This window comes from Neoarius graeffei, chromosome 20 (genome assembly GCF_027579695.1).
Source record: "Neoarius graeffei isolate fNeoGra1 chromosome 20, fNeoGra1.pri, whole genome shotgun sequence".
Taxonomy (NCBI): Eukaryota; Metazoa; Chordata; class Actinopteri; order Siluriformes; family Ariidae; genus Neoarius; species Neoarius graeffei.
The window spans coordinates 52,214,358-52,235,860 of record NC_083588.1 but is presented as its reverse complement, the minus strand read 5'-3'; the positions used below and the strand labels follow the sequence as shown (position 1 = coordinate 52,235,860).

The 21,503-nt window shown below is 41.1% G+C and overlaps 1 protein-coding gene across 1 annotated transcript in view; it reads left to right on the top strand.

The window, feature by feature from the left end:
* Positions 1 to 17,166, top strand: part of pold1 (polymerase (DNA directed), delta 1, catalytic subunit) — a 60,451-nt gene extending 43,285 nt beyond the window's left edge. Inside the window, exons 24-27 of the mRNA XM_060901964.1 lie at positions 4,419 to 4,532; positions 4,638 to 4,690; positions 5,364 to 5,461; positions 16,931 to 17,166. Coding sequence (XP_060757947.1) covers positions 4,419 to 4,532; positions 4,638 to 4,690; positions 5,364 to 5,461; positions 16,931 to 17,018 — 353 coding nt within the window. The 3' untranslated portion in view covers positions 17,019 to 17,166. The remainder of the gene's footprint in view (positions 1 to 4,418; positions 4,533 to 4,637; positions 4,691 to 5,363; positions 5,462 to 16,930) is intronic.
* The last annotated feature ends 4,337 nt before the right edge of the window (positions 17,167 to 21,503 follow it).

The window sequence follows — 21,503 nt, the reverse complement described above, 5'->3', positions numbered from 1 at the left end:
CAATGAGCAAGCCTGTGGCGAGGAAAAACTCCCTCGGACGACATGAGGAAGAAACCTCGAGAGGAACCAGACTCAAAAGGGAACCCATCCTCATTTGGGCAACAACAGACAACAGAACTATAACATTAACAGTCCGAACATAAAGTCAGCTTCGTTGATGCCACAAACCCCCCACTAACAGAAACCCGAGCGTGAAACCGTTCACGACAACCGCCGTCCCAAAGTCAGCAAGTCAACTGCAGTCCCCAACCACAAAAGCACCACTGCAAGAGTCCAGAGCGTCCTCCAGGCGCGACCCCCAACTGTCCACATGGGGCCGCCCTCCACAGGAGTGATGCGATGAGACTCCAACCAGACACAGGGCACCAGGATGGATCAGGCAGGTCCGAGGAGCAGAAGAGGTCAGCATCTCGATCCCAGGACTGACATGTACAACCCCGATTCCAAAAAAGTTGGGACAAAGTACAAATTGTAAATAAAAACGGAATGCAATAATTTACAAATCTCAAAAATTGATATTGTATTGACAATAGAACATAGACACCATATCAAATGTCGAAAGTGAGACATTTTGAAATTTCATGACAGCAACACATCTCAAAAAAGTTGGGACGGGGCAATAAGAGGCTGGAAAAGTTAAAGGTACAAAAAAGGAACAGCTGGAGGACCAAATTGCAACTCATTAGGTCAATTGGCAATAGGTCATTAACATGACTGGGTATAAAAAGAGCATCTTGGACTGGCAGCGGCTCTCAGAAGTAAAGATGGGAAGAGGATCACCAATCCCCCTAATTCTGCGCCGACAAATAGTGGAGCAATATCAGAAAGGAGTTCGACAGTGTAAAATTGCAAAGAGTTTGAACATATCATCATCTACAGTGCATAATATCATCAAAAGATTCAGAGAATCTGGAAGAATCTCTGTGCGTAAGGGTCAAGGCCGGAAAACCATACTGGGTGCCTGTGATCTTCGGGCCCTTAGACGGCACTGCATCACATACAGGCATGCTTCTGTATTGGAAATCACAAAATGGGCTCAGGAATATTTCCAGAGAACATTATCTGTGAACACAATTCACCGTGCCGTCCGCCGTTGCCAGCTGAAACTCTATAGTTCAAAGAAGAAGCCGTATCTAAACATGATCCAGAAGCGCAGGCGTCTTCTCTGGGCCAAGGCTCATTTAAAATGGACTGTGGCAAAGTGGAAAACTGTTCTGCGGTCAGACGAATCAAAATTTGAAGTTCTTTATGGAAATCAGGGACGCCATGTCATTTGGACTAAAGAGGAGAAGGACGACCCAAGTTATCATCAGCGCTCAGTTCAGAAGCCTGCATCTCTGATGGTATGGGGTTGCATTAGTGCGTGTGGCATGGGCAGCTTACACATCTGGAAAGACACCATCAATGCTGAAAGGTTCTAGAGCAACATATGCTCCCATCCAGACGACGTCTCTTTCAGGGAAGACCTTGCATTTTCCAACATGACAATGCCAAACCACATACTGCATCAATTACAGCATCATGGCTGCGTAGAAGAAGGGTCCGGGTACTGAACTGGCCAGCCTGCAGTCCAGATCTTTCACCCATAGAAAACATTTGGCGCATCATAAAACGGAAGATACGACAAAAAAGACCTAAGACAGTTGAGCAGCTAGAATCCTGCATTAGACAAGAATGGGTTAACATTCCTATCCCTAAACTTGAGCAACTTGTCTCCTCAGTCCCCAGACGTTTACAGACTGTTGTAAAGAGAAAAGGGGATGTCTCACAGTGGTAAACATGGCCTTGTCCCAACTTTTTTGAGATGTGGTGTTGTCATGAAATTTAAAATCACCTAATTTTTCTCTTTAAATGATACATTTTCTCAGTTTAAACATTTGATATGTCATCTATGTTCTATTCTGAATAAAATATGGAATTTTGAAACTTCCACATCGTTGCATTCCGTTTTTATTTACAATTTGTACTTTTGTCCCAACTTTTTTGGAATCGGGGTTGTAACTCAGAGGAACGCAGAGTGAAAGTAATTAATACCGACCCCCCCCCCCCCCCCAAAAAAAAAAAAAAAAGATTCAGTGAATCATTTACATTTTGGTATAAAATCCAAACTGACATCAAATCAGCTGCCTCCTGGCAGTCGGTAATGTGGTTTTAAATGTTTGTTTTTTTATTCCCTGCTGGCTGAAAAGCCCGAAGGGGGATTATCTTGTGGCGATATGGAGGACGCTCTGGACTCTTGCAGTGGTGCTTTTGTGGCTGGGGACTGCGGTTGACTTGCGGTTGACAGGCGTGCACATTGGGGATAGATTAGGGATAAAATTAGCTCATGTTTTAAGTCGTTCAAATTCTGTAAAGCTGCTTTGCGACAATGTTTATTGTTTAAAAAGCGCTATAGAAATAGACTTGACTTGGCTTGATATCTGTCCATCCGTCCCAGGAATGGCGCTCACTTTCTGAAATGAACTCTCAATTTTTGGAGGAATTTCATGAAACTTGACAGGATTCTTTGTTATATATGTCGGTAATGCGCATATTGCAATTTTGTTAAATTGGGTCACGTTTTACCAGAGTTACAGCCCTTGATTAACAAAATTATACTTTGACAATTTCATGAGTGTTTTTTCCTTCTGAAATCAACTCCTCTCTCAATTTTTGGAGGAATTTCACGAAACTTCGTATAAAAGGCATTATGTCAGTAGTACGCATATTGTTATTTTGTTCAATTCGGTCACGTTTTACCAGAGTTACAGCCCTCGATTAACAACCTTGTACTTTCATAATTTCATGAAGGTGCGCTTGCGTTCTGAAATCAACTCCTCTCATAATTTTTGGACGAATTTCTCGAAGCTTGGCGAAAGGCCTTGTTATATGATGGTAATACGCGTATTGCGATTTAATTTCGTTTGTGAAAATTTTCCCAGAGTTTTGACCCTTGATTAAATTAGCTAACTTGTACTTTGACAATTTCATGAGGGTGTACGTTCTTCTGAAATCAACTCCTCTCACAATTTGTAGAGGAATTTCACCAAACTTGGCAAAAGCCTTTGTTATATGACCGTTATACGCAGATTGAAATTTCGTTTAATTTGGGCACATTTTACCAGAGTTATGCGCTTGATTATTAACAAACTTGTACTTTGGCAATTTCATCAAGGTGTGCTTGCTTTCTGAAATCAACTTCCCTCACAATTTTTATCCCCCGCTGGCCGAAAGGCCCGAAGCAGGATTATGTCGTGGCGATGTCCGTCCGTAAATCAACTGAAATCAACTCCTCTTACAATTTTTTTTTTTTTTTAAAGATATTTTTTTGGGCTTTTTTCACCTTTATTGGATAGGACAGTGTAGAGACAGGAAATGAGCGGGAGAGAGAGACGGGGAGGGATCGGGAAATGACCTCGGGTCGGAATCGAACCCGGGTCCCCGGATTTATGGTATGGTGCTTTATCCACCTGAGCCACGACTAAGGGTGTGCATTGGCACAGCCCTCACGATTCAATTCGATTATGATTCGGAGGGTAACGATTCGATTCGATTCAATCTGATTCTACGATGCATTGTGATGCGTTAAAATTTTACTGAAAGCAAGGCAAATTTTTCAGTAGTCATGAGGCAATACAAGCAGTCAGATACTGAACAACATTTTATTGGCTGTTGTGTGTATCACTCCTGTTTTAAACAAAATAAAATTGAATGTTATAGAGTTTCAAATATGAAAAAGAAAACAAATTACAGCGGTTTAGTGTTTTTAGCGTTAATAATAACCTGTCTCTCGCAGTCCTCTTCCTCCGCCTCAGCCATCTTGCTAAGCTAGTGCTCTCTCGACTGGCGTGCAGCTACAGACTGCGCATGTCTGTGATGTTGCTCCGGAAATGCCCACGGACGTTTTTTTTTTTTTTAATGCGCTGAATCGATCTGGCATGTTGCCGAATCGATGCTGAATCGTCCATGCCCCGCATTGCGATGCATTGCCGAATCGATTATTGTTGACACCACTAGCCACGACGCCCCCTCCTCTTACAATTTTTGAAAGAATTTCATGAAACTTGACAGGATCCTTTTTATATTTTGGTAATATGCATGTTGCAATTTCATTCAATTCAGTTGCATTTTACCAGAGTTATGGCCGAGTTGCCAGCGAGGGATATTGTGCTCTCAGAGCACTCTTTTATTTAATTACAGACAGATGTCTCAATATCGGCGCAAAGTGTATTGTGATTTTAATTTGTGATTATAGATATTATAGTGTCATATTTCCCCAACCCTAATCTCATGCATGGACTGTTTTAATAGCGATGGTCACTGCAGGTTTATGTTCCTAAGGCATTTGTGGTTTTGTCAAAAAATGGTGAACAGTGATGTAATGTGAAGTATGTGTCATTGTGTACCTGGTGTGTGTGTGTTTTTTTTTTTTTTTTCAGAGGGAGATCATACACGCTGTAAGACCGTTCTGACCTCCAGAGTGGGTGGCCTCATGGCCTTTGCGCAGAAACGTAGCACGTGCATTGGCTGCAAAGCAGTTCTCAAAACAGACAGTACGTTTCATGCGTATGTGCGTGTGCGCTGACACGAATTATCCTTAAGTGTCGCTGTACAGTGGGTACGACTCTCAGAACTGATCGTTTCTTCTCTTTCTCTAGCTGCTGTGTGTGATTTCTGTAAGAAGAAGGAGTCTGCGCTCTATCAGAAAGAGGTGTGTAATCAGCCCTGTATACACAGCTCATGGCGTAACAGTGGTTAGGGAAGGAGCCGGTCCTTCCAGATGTGAAGGGCATCATCACTGCAGAACACAGCCGAGTCCTGCCATGAAGTGAAGTGCATGATTATCTGATGAATCTGGTTTCTTTCATTAAATATTTAAATAATATTGAGTGGTAGATCAGATATATTCCATTCAGCTAGCATGATGCTGAACGAGTCGAAGACGGGTAGCTGAATGGAATATATCTGATATACCATGAAAAAAAGCCAGCCAAGATTATTATAATAATACATACACGTTCCTTTCGGGTGTTCAACGCGTCTTTCTCTTTCAAAATTCTTTCAGAATCTTCCGTGTTTAACGAAGCAAACCTGGCGGCCATATTTGTTTACACGCAGAAGCTTTACGTCTCTGACATGTGACGTCATGTTGTCTTGACAACCATGCAATATCGTAACAATATCCAACGCTCATTCGCCATTGGCTAGAGTGCCGTAATACACGTAGGATAAGCGATACGCGAACAGTATTGCAAGCCAAATGAATGACACCCGCTAGAAGGGACTAGAACGCGTTTTTATTCCATCGCAAAAGTGTCCTGTATGTATAATAATTTGATGCATTTGATATGTGACGTCACTACGTGGGTTTTTGTGCTGTTCAGATTGCTCACCTGTCCACCCTGGAGGAGAAATTCTCTCGTCTGTGGACTCAGTGTCAGCGCTGCCAAGGGTCCCTGCACGAAGACGTTCTGTGTACCAGGTGTGTGCGTGTACAAGTACCACATTGTCCATACATTTATAAACACAAACAGTATAAGCCTCAAAGTGGGTGTTTTATTTTACACACATGCAAAATGGACCTTAAAGCAGATATGCAGAGCCTTTATTTTTAAATACATTTCTGAGTGGATAGTATTTCCGTCCTTGACTCTCGTATGCTGCATAAAAGGGAATAAAAATATATATTTTTGAGAGTTAAAATCGACCGCAAAGTTGGCATTCGAGCTGCCCCGCTGAGCCAGCCAGCCCTGAGCGCGTGATGTCACTGCGGTAACCGGTTTTAAGGCCGAGGCCTTTTACAGCTATAGACTAAAGTCGTATAAATAAACATTTATATTGAAAGTAAGAAATCCTGTTACCGACTTGCTCAACTAAGACTGATTTGATTTCACTGATTGTGGGTTGGCTCTCATTAAAACAGGATGGGTGTTGTGGGTGCAATTGGTCTTAAGTGATCAGTCTCATTAAATCAGTCTCATTAAATCAGTCTCATTAATAATACCATTAATTTTGGTGTTTAATAATAAATTAACAAACAGCTAAATTGTGGTATATTCCAAATTATTATGATCAATACCAATGCAGCAATAATGTATTACTTACCGTATTACATAGACACTACAGCCAATAGTATTCATATACTCTTGGGTGAAGGCAATTTGGAGTTCTTTGAGATTGTGTGACTTCAAGTATATAGTAGCAAAACAGACACACAGGCACAGTTTAACAGAATAATTGAATTTATTATAACAATGGGGCGGCACGGTGGTGTAGTGGTTAGCGCTGTCGCCTCACAGCAGGTCCTGGGTTCGAGCCCCGTGGCCGACGAGGGCCTTTCTGTGTGGAGTTTGCATGTTCTCCCCGTGTCCGCATGGGTTTCCTCCGGGTGCTCCGGTTTCCCCCACAGTCCAAAGACATGCAGGTTAGGTTAACTGGTGACTCTAAATTGACCGTAGGTGTGAATGTGAGTGTGAATGGTTGTCTGTGTCTATGTGTCAGCCCTGTGATGACCTGGCGACTTGTCCAGGGTGTACCCCGCCTTTCGCCCGTAGTCAGCTGGGATAGGCTCCAGCTTGCCTGCGACCCTGTAGAAGGATAAAGCGGCTAGAGATAATGAGATGAGAGATGAGATTATAACAATGATACTGAATGGGTAATAACAGTTGAATTACATTCAATTTGGTCAGCAGTAAAACAGTGAGGTGTGTATGTGTGTGAGAGCACGTGTGTGTGTGTGCGCGCGAGGGGAGAGAGAGAGGGAGGGGTGCGAGGCAGAGAGGGGAGGAGATGTTTTCTCCTTACTGATAAGCGAGTGACTGAGCTCTTAGGGTGTGTCCCGTGTGCGACTGCGCACTGTGAAAAGGGGGGGAGCGCGAGGCAGAGAGGAGGAGAGAGAGTGTTTGAATATGCGCGCGGGAGGTACGCAGACAGAATGTGTTTGTGTGAAGATGCGCTGTAAAGTTTGGAATGTTATCTAAGGTAGGGGGGGAAGGGAGAATCACCTCGTGGTCTCGAGACAAAGGAATCCCACCTCGTGGTCTAATGAGACAAAGGAATATGTCGTGGTTGCTAATACCACTAGCTTATAACATTACTAAATCCACTGAAATCTTGATGAGGTCAAAATATGTGTAATAATGAAATTAAAGGTGTTAGAAAGGATAGAGAAAGAGCATGCAACACCTATCTATTAAAAACAACTGAGAGAACAATATAGAACAACAATGATCACTTAACACTGAGTGTCTACAGTGTGCACAATTAAACCGTTCCTGAGTTTAAATTCACACTACTTCATAAAGCTAATTCCTAAGACTAATTTGCCCAAATGCCAGCCTTAGTTCCAGATATCCCGAAGTTTCGCGGGGTTCACAGAAGTTCGTTGGTCGCTTCCGTGAGAGCGCAGAGGTTTCCTTGGTCCGAACTTCGTCATTCGTGAGGAAAAGTCTCTGATCAAACAATGTGCACAGCGATTAAGTCAGAAGGAATCCGGTCGCTTCTAATTTTTAATTAACTGCTTGGGCTGCAGTCGTAACGTTACTTATAATAAACAAATAAAACCGGTTGTAACTCAACTAAGTGAGACAGCGCAACTTAAGTAGTTTTACTGTGGCCAGTGGTATACAAAAGCGCGCTGAGTCGTCTTTTTCTTGCCAGGCAGATGTCTTGATTTTGGACGTCCTGATGAACGGAGGGTTATCTCTTTATGTCTGTATGATGCAGAGATCCACGATGAGAGAGAGAGAATGGAAGTTGACTGAGTCACTTATGGAGTCAGGGGGGATGTGACGTAGGTCATCGCGGAAGTTAGTTGATGGGATTTGTAGTTCTAGACGGGACGGGGCTGTACTTGCAGTGTTATAACTTATGCAACAGACATATACATGCATGCATTTTCACTGATAAAACGTAAAAGGCGAATTAAATAATCAGATGAACTGAAGCAAATTAAATAATCTTATACCGCTAACTTAAACACACAATACAAGTTACATGTATTAATCTAAATGCAGGTAAACAACGTGTTTTTGTTGTTTTGTATCCAAATGAGAGTCGGAGCTTACCCGTCTGTGTTCTCGCTTCTTGAAGGCCAACCTTGTGGCCGATTTGTTTTGAAACAATCTGACTTTCAGTTGTTCGTTCAGTTCTCCGTTCATTCGCTTCTTCCACGTAAGGGCGAGATGGCAACGATATCCGGTGGAGAAAATCCGACGGCTGCTCCACTCTTTCTCTATTTTCTTCATACTGAGTACTCCGCCATTACTGCTCGGCTCAGGTAATTACTAAAACCGGGGACGGAACGGGACATCACCGGTTTTAGCAACAACCGCGGGGAGGTCACTGCCCGAGCGATATGTCACGTCCCGGGTTTTACCAACAACCCTCGGCTCACGCTCTGGGAGAACTGGTGCAACTGAACTCACTTTAAAAAAAATAAATAAGTACTTTCCTTTTCTTGTTTTCTTTTCCTTTAATTGTTGGTACTGCACCCTCTTTCAATACGGGCTTATAGCCAACACTCCTCAACAGATCAGAGGTCTCGTACGAGTCTTCAGTAAAATGTGCAGAGCAGAGGAGAGACCACTTCATAGGTGCCCAATGCGCCCGTGAACTTCTCACAAAACGCGTCCAAATCTTTGCAGTTTGAACATTCTTGGGCCATGAATGCAACGTAAATCCATCTTCTGTCAGTGTTGCTAGGACATCTACGTGGCATGGCGATAAATTAACTCAAAATGGAGGATCGGAGTTGCAGTCAGCTCTGTGTTTTAGTATAGCGGAAATGGCGATGAGACCGATAGACTTCCTGCTGTGACGTTATGGATGTCAAGGTCATTCATTCAGACCGCTACCTACTGTATATAAATCACTTTAATCGTAAAAATTATGATTAGATTTATCGTTAACGCTTAAAACTATTCCTGTGCCATTCTTGAGGTCTCAAAGCATTTATAAACGAAAGTGAGGCCATGGCTCTGCGTACATGCTTTAAGCAAAGGGTCATCTCATACCAAACATTTTGTCTTTTTTTTTTTTATGCATTACTGCTTACTGATCTTTTATTTATTTATTTTTTTTATGTAGAAACATTTAATTTCATTATTTTTGAAGGCATCTTTGCTCTCCATTGGCTGTAGATCATGATAACAACCAGTTTAATCTCGTATCTAATCCTGTAGGTTTATTTTTGTGCCTTGTTCCTGAGCACAGTGGGACTTTCACTTCATGCCGCTCATACTGCGGAATTAAAACTGACGAGTTAAAACCCTTCAGAAATAACTTCAGTGAGAATCAAGTTTTTCCTCCAGTAAATTTCTCAGAATAGCATTTTTTCCATGCTGGTGTTATTATTAACTCATCTGTCCATAAGGCGTGGCGTCCGTCGTCCATGATTCAGTTCAATCGTATCTCCTCCATCAGTTCTCTACGGATTTCTGTTCCGATTGTTTTGTTTGAAAGAACTCCTCACTCTGCACAAAATGAGCCTGGGCGTTGTTTTGTCAAATTTTTTGCTAACAAGTTAGTAATTACGCCAAATTAACGAATTTTCCAGGTCTCTCACTAGAATTGTATCTCCTCTCTGGTTTCTCATCCGATTTCAGTTCTGATTGATGATGTTCGTTTTGGGTCGATCTTTCCACGCAGAACAAAACTTGGTCGTTTGTTTGTTGATTTTCCTGTTGTGAACAATTTGTTTACAACGTTTTGTTTATTTTCAGTTGAATCAGATCTCCACCCTCAGTTCTCAATGGATTTCAGTTCTGATTGTTTTGCTTGAAAGAACTCGTCCTTCTGCACAACACCTGGTTGTTGTATTGTCAGTTTTTTGCTAACGAACTGCTCATTAGGTCACCTTAACGAGTTTTGGGACTTCTCGTTAGAATTGTATCTCCTCTCGCAGCTCTCACGCGATTTCAGTTCCGATCGGTGTTTTGGTAGATCTTCCCTTGAAGAACAAAACTTGGTCGTTTGTTTCTTGATTTTCCTGCTGTAAACAATTTACTTACAACTTTGTTTCTTTTCAGTTAAGTCGTGTCTCCTCCCTCCGTCAGTTCTTAATGGATTTCAGTTCTGATTGTTTTATTTGAAAGAATTAGACCTTCTGCACAAAACGTGGTCATTGTATTGTCAAATTTTTGCGAACAAATGAGTCATTAGGTCAACTTAACGAATCCTCTTCTGACTAGAATTGTATCTCCTCTCTCTCATTTATCATGCGAGTTCAGTTCTGATCGATGTTTTGGGTCGATCTTCTCTCGGGGAACAAAATTTAGTCCTTTGTTGATTTTCCTGTTGTAAACAGTTTATTGTGGAGGTTGGTCCTCTCTCACATCGTCATGTTTCAGTTCTGTTTGACATGTTGGTACGCTTGGTTGTTTTGATGGCTGGCCAGATGAGCTGCTACGTCCTTGACGTTATGATTTTGCTTATTGTTCCTACAGTGAATACGTGGTGTAAAAGCAGTCAATTCTGATGTGTTTCATGCAACAGCACCTCCTAGAGGAGGCACGCATTATATAAATGTATAAATACTTCACTGTGCGCGAGCATCGACGCCGTACCTATGACACAGATTCTTAGATAAGATCTATATGTTATTTACCAGCTGGGAGGTCCGTATCGTGAAATACCATGACCGAGGTCTTGAAAGTACTGAGCGAGGCCCTCTGGGCTGAGGTCAGTATTCAAGGCCGAGGTCACGGTATTTCACCATACGGACCGACCTTAAGCTGGTAAATAATATATTTATTTTTTCTTTACCAAATTCTAACAGAAAACGAGAGCGCCTGAAAGGGAAAACTGAGCCGAGCCGCCATTTTGAATCCTCATTCACAGGTGTTAAGCAAATTGCTTCCTCCTCGGTATACAAGTGCACTTCCATGGCAGAAAAAAAACTACATTTTGCCGCCTATGTAGTCCCCTATTTATACAAAATTGAGTCATTCAGGATTCAGCCATGTTTTTGCTCGGCGTTAGCAACAGTTAGAGGTTTTTAGCTTTCTCCTGAAATGTTTTCTTTTATTTCTTCTTCCTCAGGGTAGTAAAACTCGCTTTCGCTGTGAACACTGTCGTTATCGCTATCCATGCTGTAAAATTAATGCTATTCTCCTGAGAAATGCTGGCAAAAATGTATAAGATTTTTGATAATCTTATAAATAAATCTTATTAAAAAAAGATAAACGTTGACAAAAATGCTACTATGTTTGTTTTCGTTGTGAACGAGCGAGTCGCCAGAGGTCCGTAACCGGGGTCCGTACGTACCCGCTCGCCAGCCAATCAGAGCGCAGGATTTGATGGAAACCGCACCACGAAAAAAAATAAAGCTTTTTATTATCCCACAAGGGGAAATTTACATTGTTACAGCAGCAAAATATAAAAAGAAAAAAAGATAAGGCAGTGAAGGAGTAGTGCAAAAAGTATGAAGTATGCAAAAAAAAACCCAGGTGTATAGATAAAAAGAAATAAACTACGAATTTGAAGATAAAATTAACAAATTTGCATAAATTAACAGGTTTGCAAATATACAGTTAACATAAGGGTATTACACGTGTAAGTATTGCACAAGTGTGACATGCTTTCCAAGTTTAGTGCTTTAAAATGTTGAAATGGTGATGCAGAACATTTTTGGTGCTTTTAAAACACTTTTTTTTTATCATCATGACTCACTCACTCCAATCCCTGTCACTTGTGATCACAGGGAACCCTGTCATGACGCTTCTGGCGGCGGCGTGCGGCATGGGTTGCTAGTTTAGCCTCACAGCTGGCTCGACCCCGTCGCAGGTTCTGGTGCCACTTGTCTTGGTTTTGTGTCTCTTCATACCAAGTTGTACTGTTGATGGCAAATAGCTTCAGATCGTCTTTCGCGCAAGGCCGTCCACGCTCCCTGGTGCCATTCTTTAGTTCTTCAAACAAAAGTTGTTTTGGGATTCGGTCCTCTTCCATCCTTGATACATGGCCGAACCACCTTAGATGATTCGTTCTCAACATTGTCTCCGCAGTTGTTGAGTCGGCTCTTGACAGTATCATGACTATGACTGGTTTAAACACCGTTTCTGATTCCTGATGGTAACCGATGTGTTTGGAATCAGATCCAGCATCTGAAATATGATGGCAGGACTTGCGTCCAGGACTTGCCTCAGTTGTAAGTGAACTTCTATAAGTTTTTGCAGATGAATAAAGCCAGCATCTCACTGGGCTGCGACAGCCTGTGACTAGTTGGAGACACAACAATTGCAATAAAATATGCGAATTAGTGACAATTTTCACTTGGAATCGCACTGAATTGATATTTGTGTATTTTACCGCAATTGTTGTGTTCCAAGTAGTCGCAGGCTGTCGCAGCCCAGTGAGATGCTGGCTCGCACTTCCTGTCTCAACTCACACTTCCTGTCTCACGGAAACTGACTTGAGAAGGGTTCGTGACGGCTTTGCGACGCATTTGCGGCTATTTTGAGAAATTTTGTCGCGCGAATTTTTGGAACGTGTTCAAAATTTCAGCGACGAAGGAACGACACTTTGCGACTCGTGCGAGGAAATTGAGAAGCCCCGTGAACAGCCCTCTCGATACATTTCTGAGAAAGGGGCAAGTAAGAAAGAGTAGTAGGCAGAGGTTAAGCGTAAGCTGAGCGTAGGTTGCGTTAGCCGCCACCACAATGTATAAAAAAGAGGGGGGTCCAGGGGTCCTCCCCCGGAAAATTTTGAAAATGTAGATGTTAATTGGTGAATTCTGAGTGATCCTGAATGCAAAATTTGGATACAAAAATTACGTTCATGATCGGAAGATCATTTAGTGTGTTTTAATATGTACAAATATATAAATTTAAAAAATAAAGACTGACACAAGAATACAATTTCAATCAGTTATTCATTAGAACTTAGAAAAAGTGACAAATACTGTACAACCCCGATTCCAAAAAAAGTTGGGACAAAGTACAAATTGTAAATAAAAACGGAATGCAATGATGTGGAAGTTTCAAAATTCCATATTTTATTCAGAATAGAACATAGATGACATAGGTTTTCCGGCCTTGACCCTTACACACAGAGATTCTTCCAGATTCTCTGAATCTTTTGATGATATTATGCACTGTAGATGATGATATGTTCAAACTCTTTGCAGTTTTACACTGTCGAACTCCTTTCTGATATTGCTCCACTATTTGTCGGTGCAGAATTAGGGGGATTGGTGATCCTCTTCCCATCTTTACTTCTGAGAGCCGCTGCCACTCCAAGATGCTCTTTTTATACCCAGTCATGTTAATGACCTATTGCCAATTGACCTAATGAGTTGCAGTTTGGTCCTCCAGCTGTTCCTTTTTTGTACCTTTAACTTTTCCAGCCTCTTATTGCCCCTGTCCCAACTTTTTTGAGATGTGTTGCTGTCATGAAATTTCAAATGAGCCAATATTTGGCATGAAATTTCAAAATGTCTCGCTTTCGACATTTGATATGTTGTCTACGTTCTATTGTGAATACAATATCAGTTTTTGAGATTTGTAAATTATTGCATTCCGTTTTTATTTACAATTTGTACTTTGTCCCAACTTCTTTGGAATCGGGGTTGTACATCATTTGTATTTCAAACTATTATAAACAAGTCAATTGTATTGAAATGTTCTTACAGAACTTTAGTAAATATCATATTCACAGCTTATAGCATTCATAAAAATATTTATGATCTAATATTGGAAATTGTTCAGAAGTCATCAAAGTCCCCATCATCACTGTAATCCCCTTTACTTCTCGTACAAGCTCTGGTCTCGGTGTGTTTAACAATTTCGCGCCATTTTGACTTGAATATATCGGCCTTAGGCTAGTATTTGCGGTCACCGGAAAATTTAAAAACTTTTAAAACTAACAAGGATTCATTTCTAAACATTTTCCAACATGATAAAATGCATCTTTATACGTATACAAGCAGACATTAGATCGACCTGATACAGGCTATAAATCATTATAAACTACATTAAGAAGCCGAAACAACATGCTAAGATGCTCAGGGACCTCATAAACAATAAAATTATTCCCAAAATTATCAAGTTTTATTTATTTTGAAGAGTGACAAAAGACAATCTCATTAATCCTGGTCTTAACAGGTTGCCGGTATTGGATTTGATATCATCATCATCATCATCATATGCTTGTTCCGGGGGCCGCATACAAATAAATGACACTTAATGACGGCCCACGATAAAGCATACATAATTAGGCCTGCTTACCACAGTTAATAGCTAGCACTTCACCACTAACTTGAGTTAATCATTGTCCAAGCATGTAACGTTGGGCCTAACAAAATGACCGATATACATCATTTTAATACAGCAAAGAACGTTTTTAACCCTGATACGCACGCACAATGGACTATATACACTACTGTTCAAAAGTTTGGGGTCACTTTGAAATGTCCTTATTTTTGAAAGAAAAGCACTGTTCTTTTCAATGAAGATCACTTTAAACTAATCAGAAATCCACTCTATACATTGCTAATGTGGTAAATGACTATCTCATCTCATTATCTCTAGCCGCTTTATCCTGTTCTACAGGGTCGCAGGCAAGCTGGAGCCTATCCCAGCTGACTACGGGCGAAAGGCGGGGTACACCCTGGACAAGTCGCCAGGTCATCACAGGGCTGACACATAGACACAGACAACCATTCACACTCACATTCACACCTACAGTCAATTTAGAGTCACCAGTTAACCTAACCTGCATGTCTTTGGACTGTGGGGGAAACCGGAGCACCCGGAGGAAACCCACATGGACACGGGGAGAACATGCAAACTCCACACAGAAAGGCCCTCGCCGACCCCGGGGCTCGAACCCGGACCTTCTTGCTGTGAGGTGACAGCGCTAACCGCTACACCACCGTGCCGCCAGTAAATGACTATTCTAGCTGCAAATGTGTGGTTTTTGGTGCAATATCTCCATAGGTGTATAGAGGCCCATTTCCAGCAACTCTCACTCCAGTGTTCTAATGGTACAATGTGTTTGCTCATTGCCTCAGAAGGCTAATGGATGATTAGAAAACCCTTGTACAATCATGTTAGCACAGCTGAAAACAGTTGAGCTCTTTAGAGAAGCTATAAAACTGACCTTCCTTTGAGCAGATTGAGTTTCTGGAGCATCACATTTGTGGGGTCGATTAAATGCTCAAAATGGCCAGAAAAATGTCTTGACTATATTTTCTATTCATTTTACAACTTATGGTGGGAAATAAAAGTGTGACTTTTCATGGAAAACACAAAATTGTCTGGGTGACCCCAAACTTTTGAACGTTAGTGTATGGAATGGCTAACTATCCATATGCTATATTAATTTGCAAAAATGTGCGGGGCCAGATACTATAGGCCCTACAGCGAAGCGCTGCATGTTAACCTAGATCTGTTATCGCTCCAATGTTTCTCCCAGAAGCTGGAGAAAATAAAGAAATAGTCACTTTCCAAGCATGGTTTGTTGCATGTTTACAGCAAACACTGGAGGACCGCTCACAGTCTCATTACCTTGTGTTTTTCGACCTTTTTGCAGCGAAAAAGTCGCTGATGTTTGCCTGGCGCTTCCCCGACATTTTTCGTCTCTTTGTAAGCCTAACGTAGTGTTGAACAGCCCCGGGTGAACACCACAGTTCCACATAACGCACGTGCACGCATACCGCGATATATCTGTCAAGTCTAGGATGTCCGCATACCCGAACAGAATTCTTAGGCCTACTGTCTAAAACAACCGATTTTTGAGTGAATAAAAGAACGTCTTATAAAAATAGATGGGGGGAAAATTTTTATTATTATGAAGTAAAAACTGATGAATTTCAATTCTTTGAAAAACCACCGTGAGTAGTCGGCAATGAAGCGTTTGTAGGCGGCGAAATCGCCGGTTGCCAGCAGTTATTGAGAGGACTGCGTGAATGTTTCAAGACACTTTTGAAACTCTTTCGCGAATGACGTTTGCAAGCTGTGAGAAACTACCCCAAGTGAGTGAGTGATTCATAATGGCACAGTTACCTCTAACTAGTTTCATTGCGACATTTTATCTAGTAACCCCTCACGTTCTGGAAACTTCCTCTTTTTTGGAAAAGCCTTTATGCAATATTTCTGCATACACGTCTGCTGGTGAATTGCGAGATCATCGAGGAGTAAAATACAAGTGCGTTTCAGTCATATGGCGTTCTGTTCTAGAGAAACAATCAACAGCCCCTGATAATCCATTGGGAAGTGGATCATTTTCCTCCATCCTGAAGTGTTTTATTCCTCTTATACCACAACCATTTGGCGTGTTTTTATTTATTACAGAACATCAGCTTGTCAAAAACAAATTGTTTATCTCATCTCATCTCATTATCTCTAGCCGCTTTATCCTTCTACAGGGTCGCAGGCAAGCTGGAGCCTATCCCAGCTGACTACGGGCGAAAGGCGGGGTACACCCTGGACAAGTCGCCAGGTCATCACAGGGCTGACACATAGACACAGACAACCATTCACACTCACATTCACACCTACGCTCAATTTAGAGTCACCAGTTAACCTAACCTGCATGTCTTTGGACTGTGGGGGAAACCGGAGCACCCAGAGGAAACCCACGCGGACACGGGGAGAACATGCAAACTCCACACAGAAAGGCCCTCGCCGGCCACGGGGCTCGAACCCAGGACCTTCTTGCTGTGAGGCGACAGCGCTAACCACTACACCACCGTGCCGCCCCCAAATTGTTTATAGTAACGTTTAATGTTGGAGTCTCCATGGAACAAGTTAGTTCCTATTATAACTCGGGTTCCTGTTATAACTGTGCCAACAGTTGTTTCCTCTTCAGTATCTCTTTGTCGTTTTCACTTTCTCTTTTAGAGATGCTGGTACAGAAAATTAATCAACCATCTGACTAAGGTGATGCTTATAAATGATGTCGATGCTTGTTTTCTCATCAAATTCATATTTTCTCTCTCTCTCTCTCTGTTTAGTCGAGACTGTCCTATCTTCTACATGAGGAAAAAAGTTCAGAAAGACCTCGATGATCAGGAGAGGCTTGTCTCACGCTTTGGCTGGTGAGAGGATCTCAGGAATTACAGTGCGTGTGTGTGTGTTTGGGTTTTTTTGTTTGTTTTTTGGGATTGTTACTCTCTTTGTAAAGAGCCATATTTACCTTTTTGTACACAATCAATACAGTAGAAAATAAAATGGTCCTTTTTGTCCTTTTTTCCTGCGCTCTTTCGCTGTTAATCTTCCAAAAGATCCAATATTCGAGCTCAGTTTTAATATACAGATAGTTTAACATACAGATGCAGTGCTTTTTTTATGAAGTCGCCCAAAACCTGTTTGGAAAACGGCAGCACTTCTGTATTAAATTATTTTGCTGATGGATGACACAAAAGGGCTTAAAATCATGATGTCCGTCTTTATCTGGAAATCCAGATGCTATGCGTACGAAAACAGGAAACACTCCCGACTCCCTTTCTCTGGGTGCTGTGTTGTACGTTTTCATATCAAAACGTGATTGGCAAGGCAAGTTTATTTATATAGCGCATTTCATACACAGTGGCAGTTCAATGTGCTTTACAGAGGTCAAAGCAAAACAGACTGGGACCAAAATCCAGAATTGTGACACCCAAAGGCATTTTTGAGACAAAGTCGGCAAACAGTCTTATTTTGTCAATTTGGGTGTGCCGAATTCAAATCTGCAATATGCCGAGCTCTATCTGACCTCTGTTGACCTCTAGAGGTCATTGAACTTTGGGCCTGTAAACGTCTCAGCTGAACCCAGTTTCTCAGCTTTCTAAGGAATGAAATGTCCTAAAATGATTAATGAAGTTAGCAAACGGCCTTGTTTGTTAAATGTTTGGGTGCTGAATTCATTTTTCATTTGTAAAACGACATATGACCTCTGATAACCTCAAGGTCATTAAACTTGGCCTATAGGCCTATGCATTTAACGGCATTTTTAAACTGACTTTACTCCCCCAAAAAGAATATGAACAGACAAAAAACAAATAGAAAGGAACAAATACAACATTAAATGCCAGTCCATGTACATGTGACTTACTTTTCACAATGAGAATGCCTAGGCCAGACCTGGGCATTTTACGGCCCGCGGGCCGCATCCGGCCCTTTGGTTCATTCTGACCGGCCCGCGTAAGGTTAATTAGAAATTACAAAATAAAAGTATTTTCTAATTTTACCTCATGCATGGACTGAATGTGCATTGCTTTTATTTTGAAGTTGTGTTCAACAAAAACGCAATGCGCGCGACACAAACATGACATGAAATCCCACGAAACCTAATCCCGCGATAACTACTTCCGTAATTTGTCCAGACCAACCACAAACTTGTATGTCATCCTTCAAACGGTCCAGCCAATCACATAGTGTGACGTCACCAGCAGGAGCCCGAGCCGATCTGTAGCTCTGATTCCTGCACCGAATCGACTGATCATCTGTGCTTCGCATCTCCACCTCAGACATTCAACCTGACTTTGATGCGCTCGTTAAAGACCAACAGAGACTAGATTTCTCTCACTGAACAAATAAAAAACACCAAATGAGGTGATTAGACTACAAATGTGGGCATCATTATTATAATATGATGTATCTTGCTTGATATTTGGAGTAGAAAGACGATATTGTGATGTCTTTATTGTGTTTTGGGGTGAATGTGACTGAAAAAAAGGTACAAACGTTCACATTTTGTTAACCATTGTTTTGGGAAATTTGATTGAATAAATGACATTTTTTTTGTAAGGCAACCTCGTTTTTTCCATACTCTTACCAGTCTTAGCAGCTTGTAAAAACAATGTTATTTATTGCTTTATATAAAGAAATACAATTAATATTATGCAGAATTTAGTTCAGCCTTTTGGTCCGGCCCTCCACTAAATTTTCTGTTTCTCATGTGGCCCCATGGAAAAAATAATTGCCCAGCCCTGGCCTAGGCACTCACCTTACATAACATTGCATTACATTTAGCGGTTATTGTTTATACAAAGCTACTGAAAAAAGGACAGATTCAGCAGCGTACAAAATGTGGGGGCGTACAGGGTATACAGGTTAATCAGGGTTAGTGTATATGAGAGTTTTTTTCTTTGTTGTTTGTTTTTTGTAAAGGCTTTACCCCGTTTAAAACAAAACAAAAAAAACAACAAAGAAAAAACCTCTCATATATCCTAACCCTGATTAACCTGTATACCCTGTATGCCCCCACATTTTGTATGCTGCTGAATCTGTCCTTTTTTCAGTAGCTTTGTATAAACAATAACCGCTAAATGTAATGCAATGTTATGTAAGGTGATCGCCTCGGCATTCTCATTGTGAAAAGTAAGTTACATGGACTGGCATTTAATGTTGTATTTGTTCCTTTCTATTTGTTTTTTGTCTGTTCATATTCTTTTTGGGGGAGTAAAGTCAGTTTAAAAATGCCGTTAAATGCATAGGCCTATAGGCCAAGTTTAATGACCTTGAGGTTATCAGAGGTCATATGTCGTTTTACAAATGAAAAATGAATTCAGCACCCAAACATTTAACGAACAAGGCCGTTTGCTAACTTCATTAATCATTTTAGGACATTTCATTCCTTAGAAAGCTGAGAAACTGGGTTCAGCTGAGACGTTTACAGGCCCAAAGTTCAATGACCTCTAGAGGTCAACAGAGGTCAGATAGAGCTCGGCATATTGCAGATTTGAATTCGGCACACCCAAATTGACAAAATAAGACTGTTTGCCGACTTTGTCTCAAAAATGCCTTTAACTCCTTAAATAAGCACTTTTTTGAATTTTGGTACCAGTCTAAAACAGTAAACAATAGAAAATAAAATTACATAAAATAAATGGGAAAGAAGAGAGAAAAAAATAAGAATTAAACAATAGTAGAAATAAAATGAAGTAAAAGTTCAGTAAAAAGCAGCAGAATAAAATAGAATAAAAGTTAAGTAAAGTTTAAAACGTAAAAATGATGATATTTATCAGTTAGCAGAAAGCATCTGAGAACAGCTTGGTCTTTAGTCTAGATTTGAAGCTGCCAACAGCAGGAGCATTTTTAATGTCCTCTGGCAGTTGGTTCCATAGCTGTACTGCATAGTAGCTAAAAGCTGCTTCACCATACTTTGTTTTAACAACAGGTTTTAACAGTAAATTTTTCTGCTGCGATCTGGTAGATCTGATTGGGTTAGGCCGCTGCAACATATCAGAGAGGTAATTGGGCCCTGTACCATTTAGAGATTTGTACACCAGCAGCAATGCTTTAAAGTCAATTCTGTAGCTTACTGGAAGCCAGTGAAGGGACCTTAGAATTGGAGTAATGTGCTCTGTTCTTTTTGTTCGTGTGAGAACCCTCGCCGCTGCATTTTGAACCAGCTGAAGTCGTTTGATGGTCTTTTTTGGCAGGCCTGTGAAAAGGCCATTGCAGTAATCAACCCTACTAGAGATGAAGGCATGTATTAGTTTTTCCAGATCATTTTTTGACACAAGTCCTCTTAGTTTGGAAATGTTTTTTATAGTCTGGTTAACACCAGACCATATCACAAGTGAAATATGGTCTGGAATCCGCCTATTGAATTTCTCGTAGTGGAGGTGTGGTTTACGATTGTCAACGGCCGTTTATTGGACATTGCGAATGTCTATCATTTGGCGTATACGTAGCCCATGGCCAATCATGGCAGTTGTACCCGGTGACGTAGTTAGAGCGACGAAGAGGCGAAGAAAGACTGAAACGCCAAACGCTGTTCTTTTTTTAAAACAAACTTTCGCTCTAAACTATTCAGAACAGTGTCTAAAGCTTGATCGAAAGTTTGGTTCGTATCGCTCGCCGCCATGTTAAACGTGATCCGTAAACAGTCCCAAATAAACTACAAGCTTCCGTTTGTCGAGTAGTACGCGTCACCGTCTTTCCACCCCTCCCCACTCTCTGATTGGCTCCCTAACTCAGGCGAGCCTTTAGACCATAGTTTCCATGCTGTCTTTTCAGATCGGAACGATTGTGCAAAGCAGCATGGGATTTCCCAGGCTATGTTTTTTAGGTGATAAAATGCCGTTTTAGTGATTGCTTTCATTCGACTGTCAAAGTTTAGCTCGCTGTCAATGAAAACACCAAGATTTTTAACCATATCTTTTGTTTTAATCCCCTTTGTGTCAAGAATAGTGGTAATCCTGAGTCTTTCATCTTTTTTCCCCAAATAGAATTACTTCTGTTTTATGTGTTCAGCTGAAGAAAATTTTTTGACATCCAGTTGTTGATTTGGTCGATACACTGGTAGAGACATTCAAGGGGAGCGTAATCATTAGGTGATAGAGCAAAATAAAATAAACGATTTTATTGTACGATTGGCTCGTATGTTTTATGATGCGTCAGATTTTTCAGTACGCTCAGCTGATGCAGGCCTGCTGTTATTCCAAAGGGTCACAATCAGCTCAGAAAACACAGATACAAGCCTTTTTTTTTTTTCCTGTAACATTTAAGTTTGTGCTGGAAAACAAATTGTTTGGAAGTCTAAAGTGTGTTCGTACCGGTTTCATAATGTAAAAGTCCTAAAATAAAAATCTATAACAA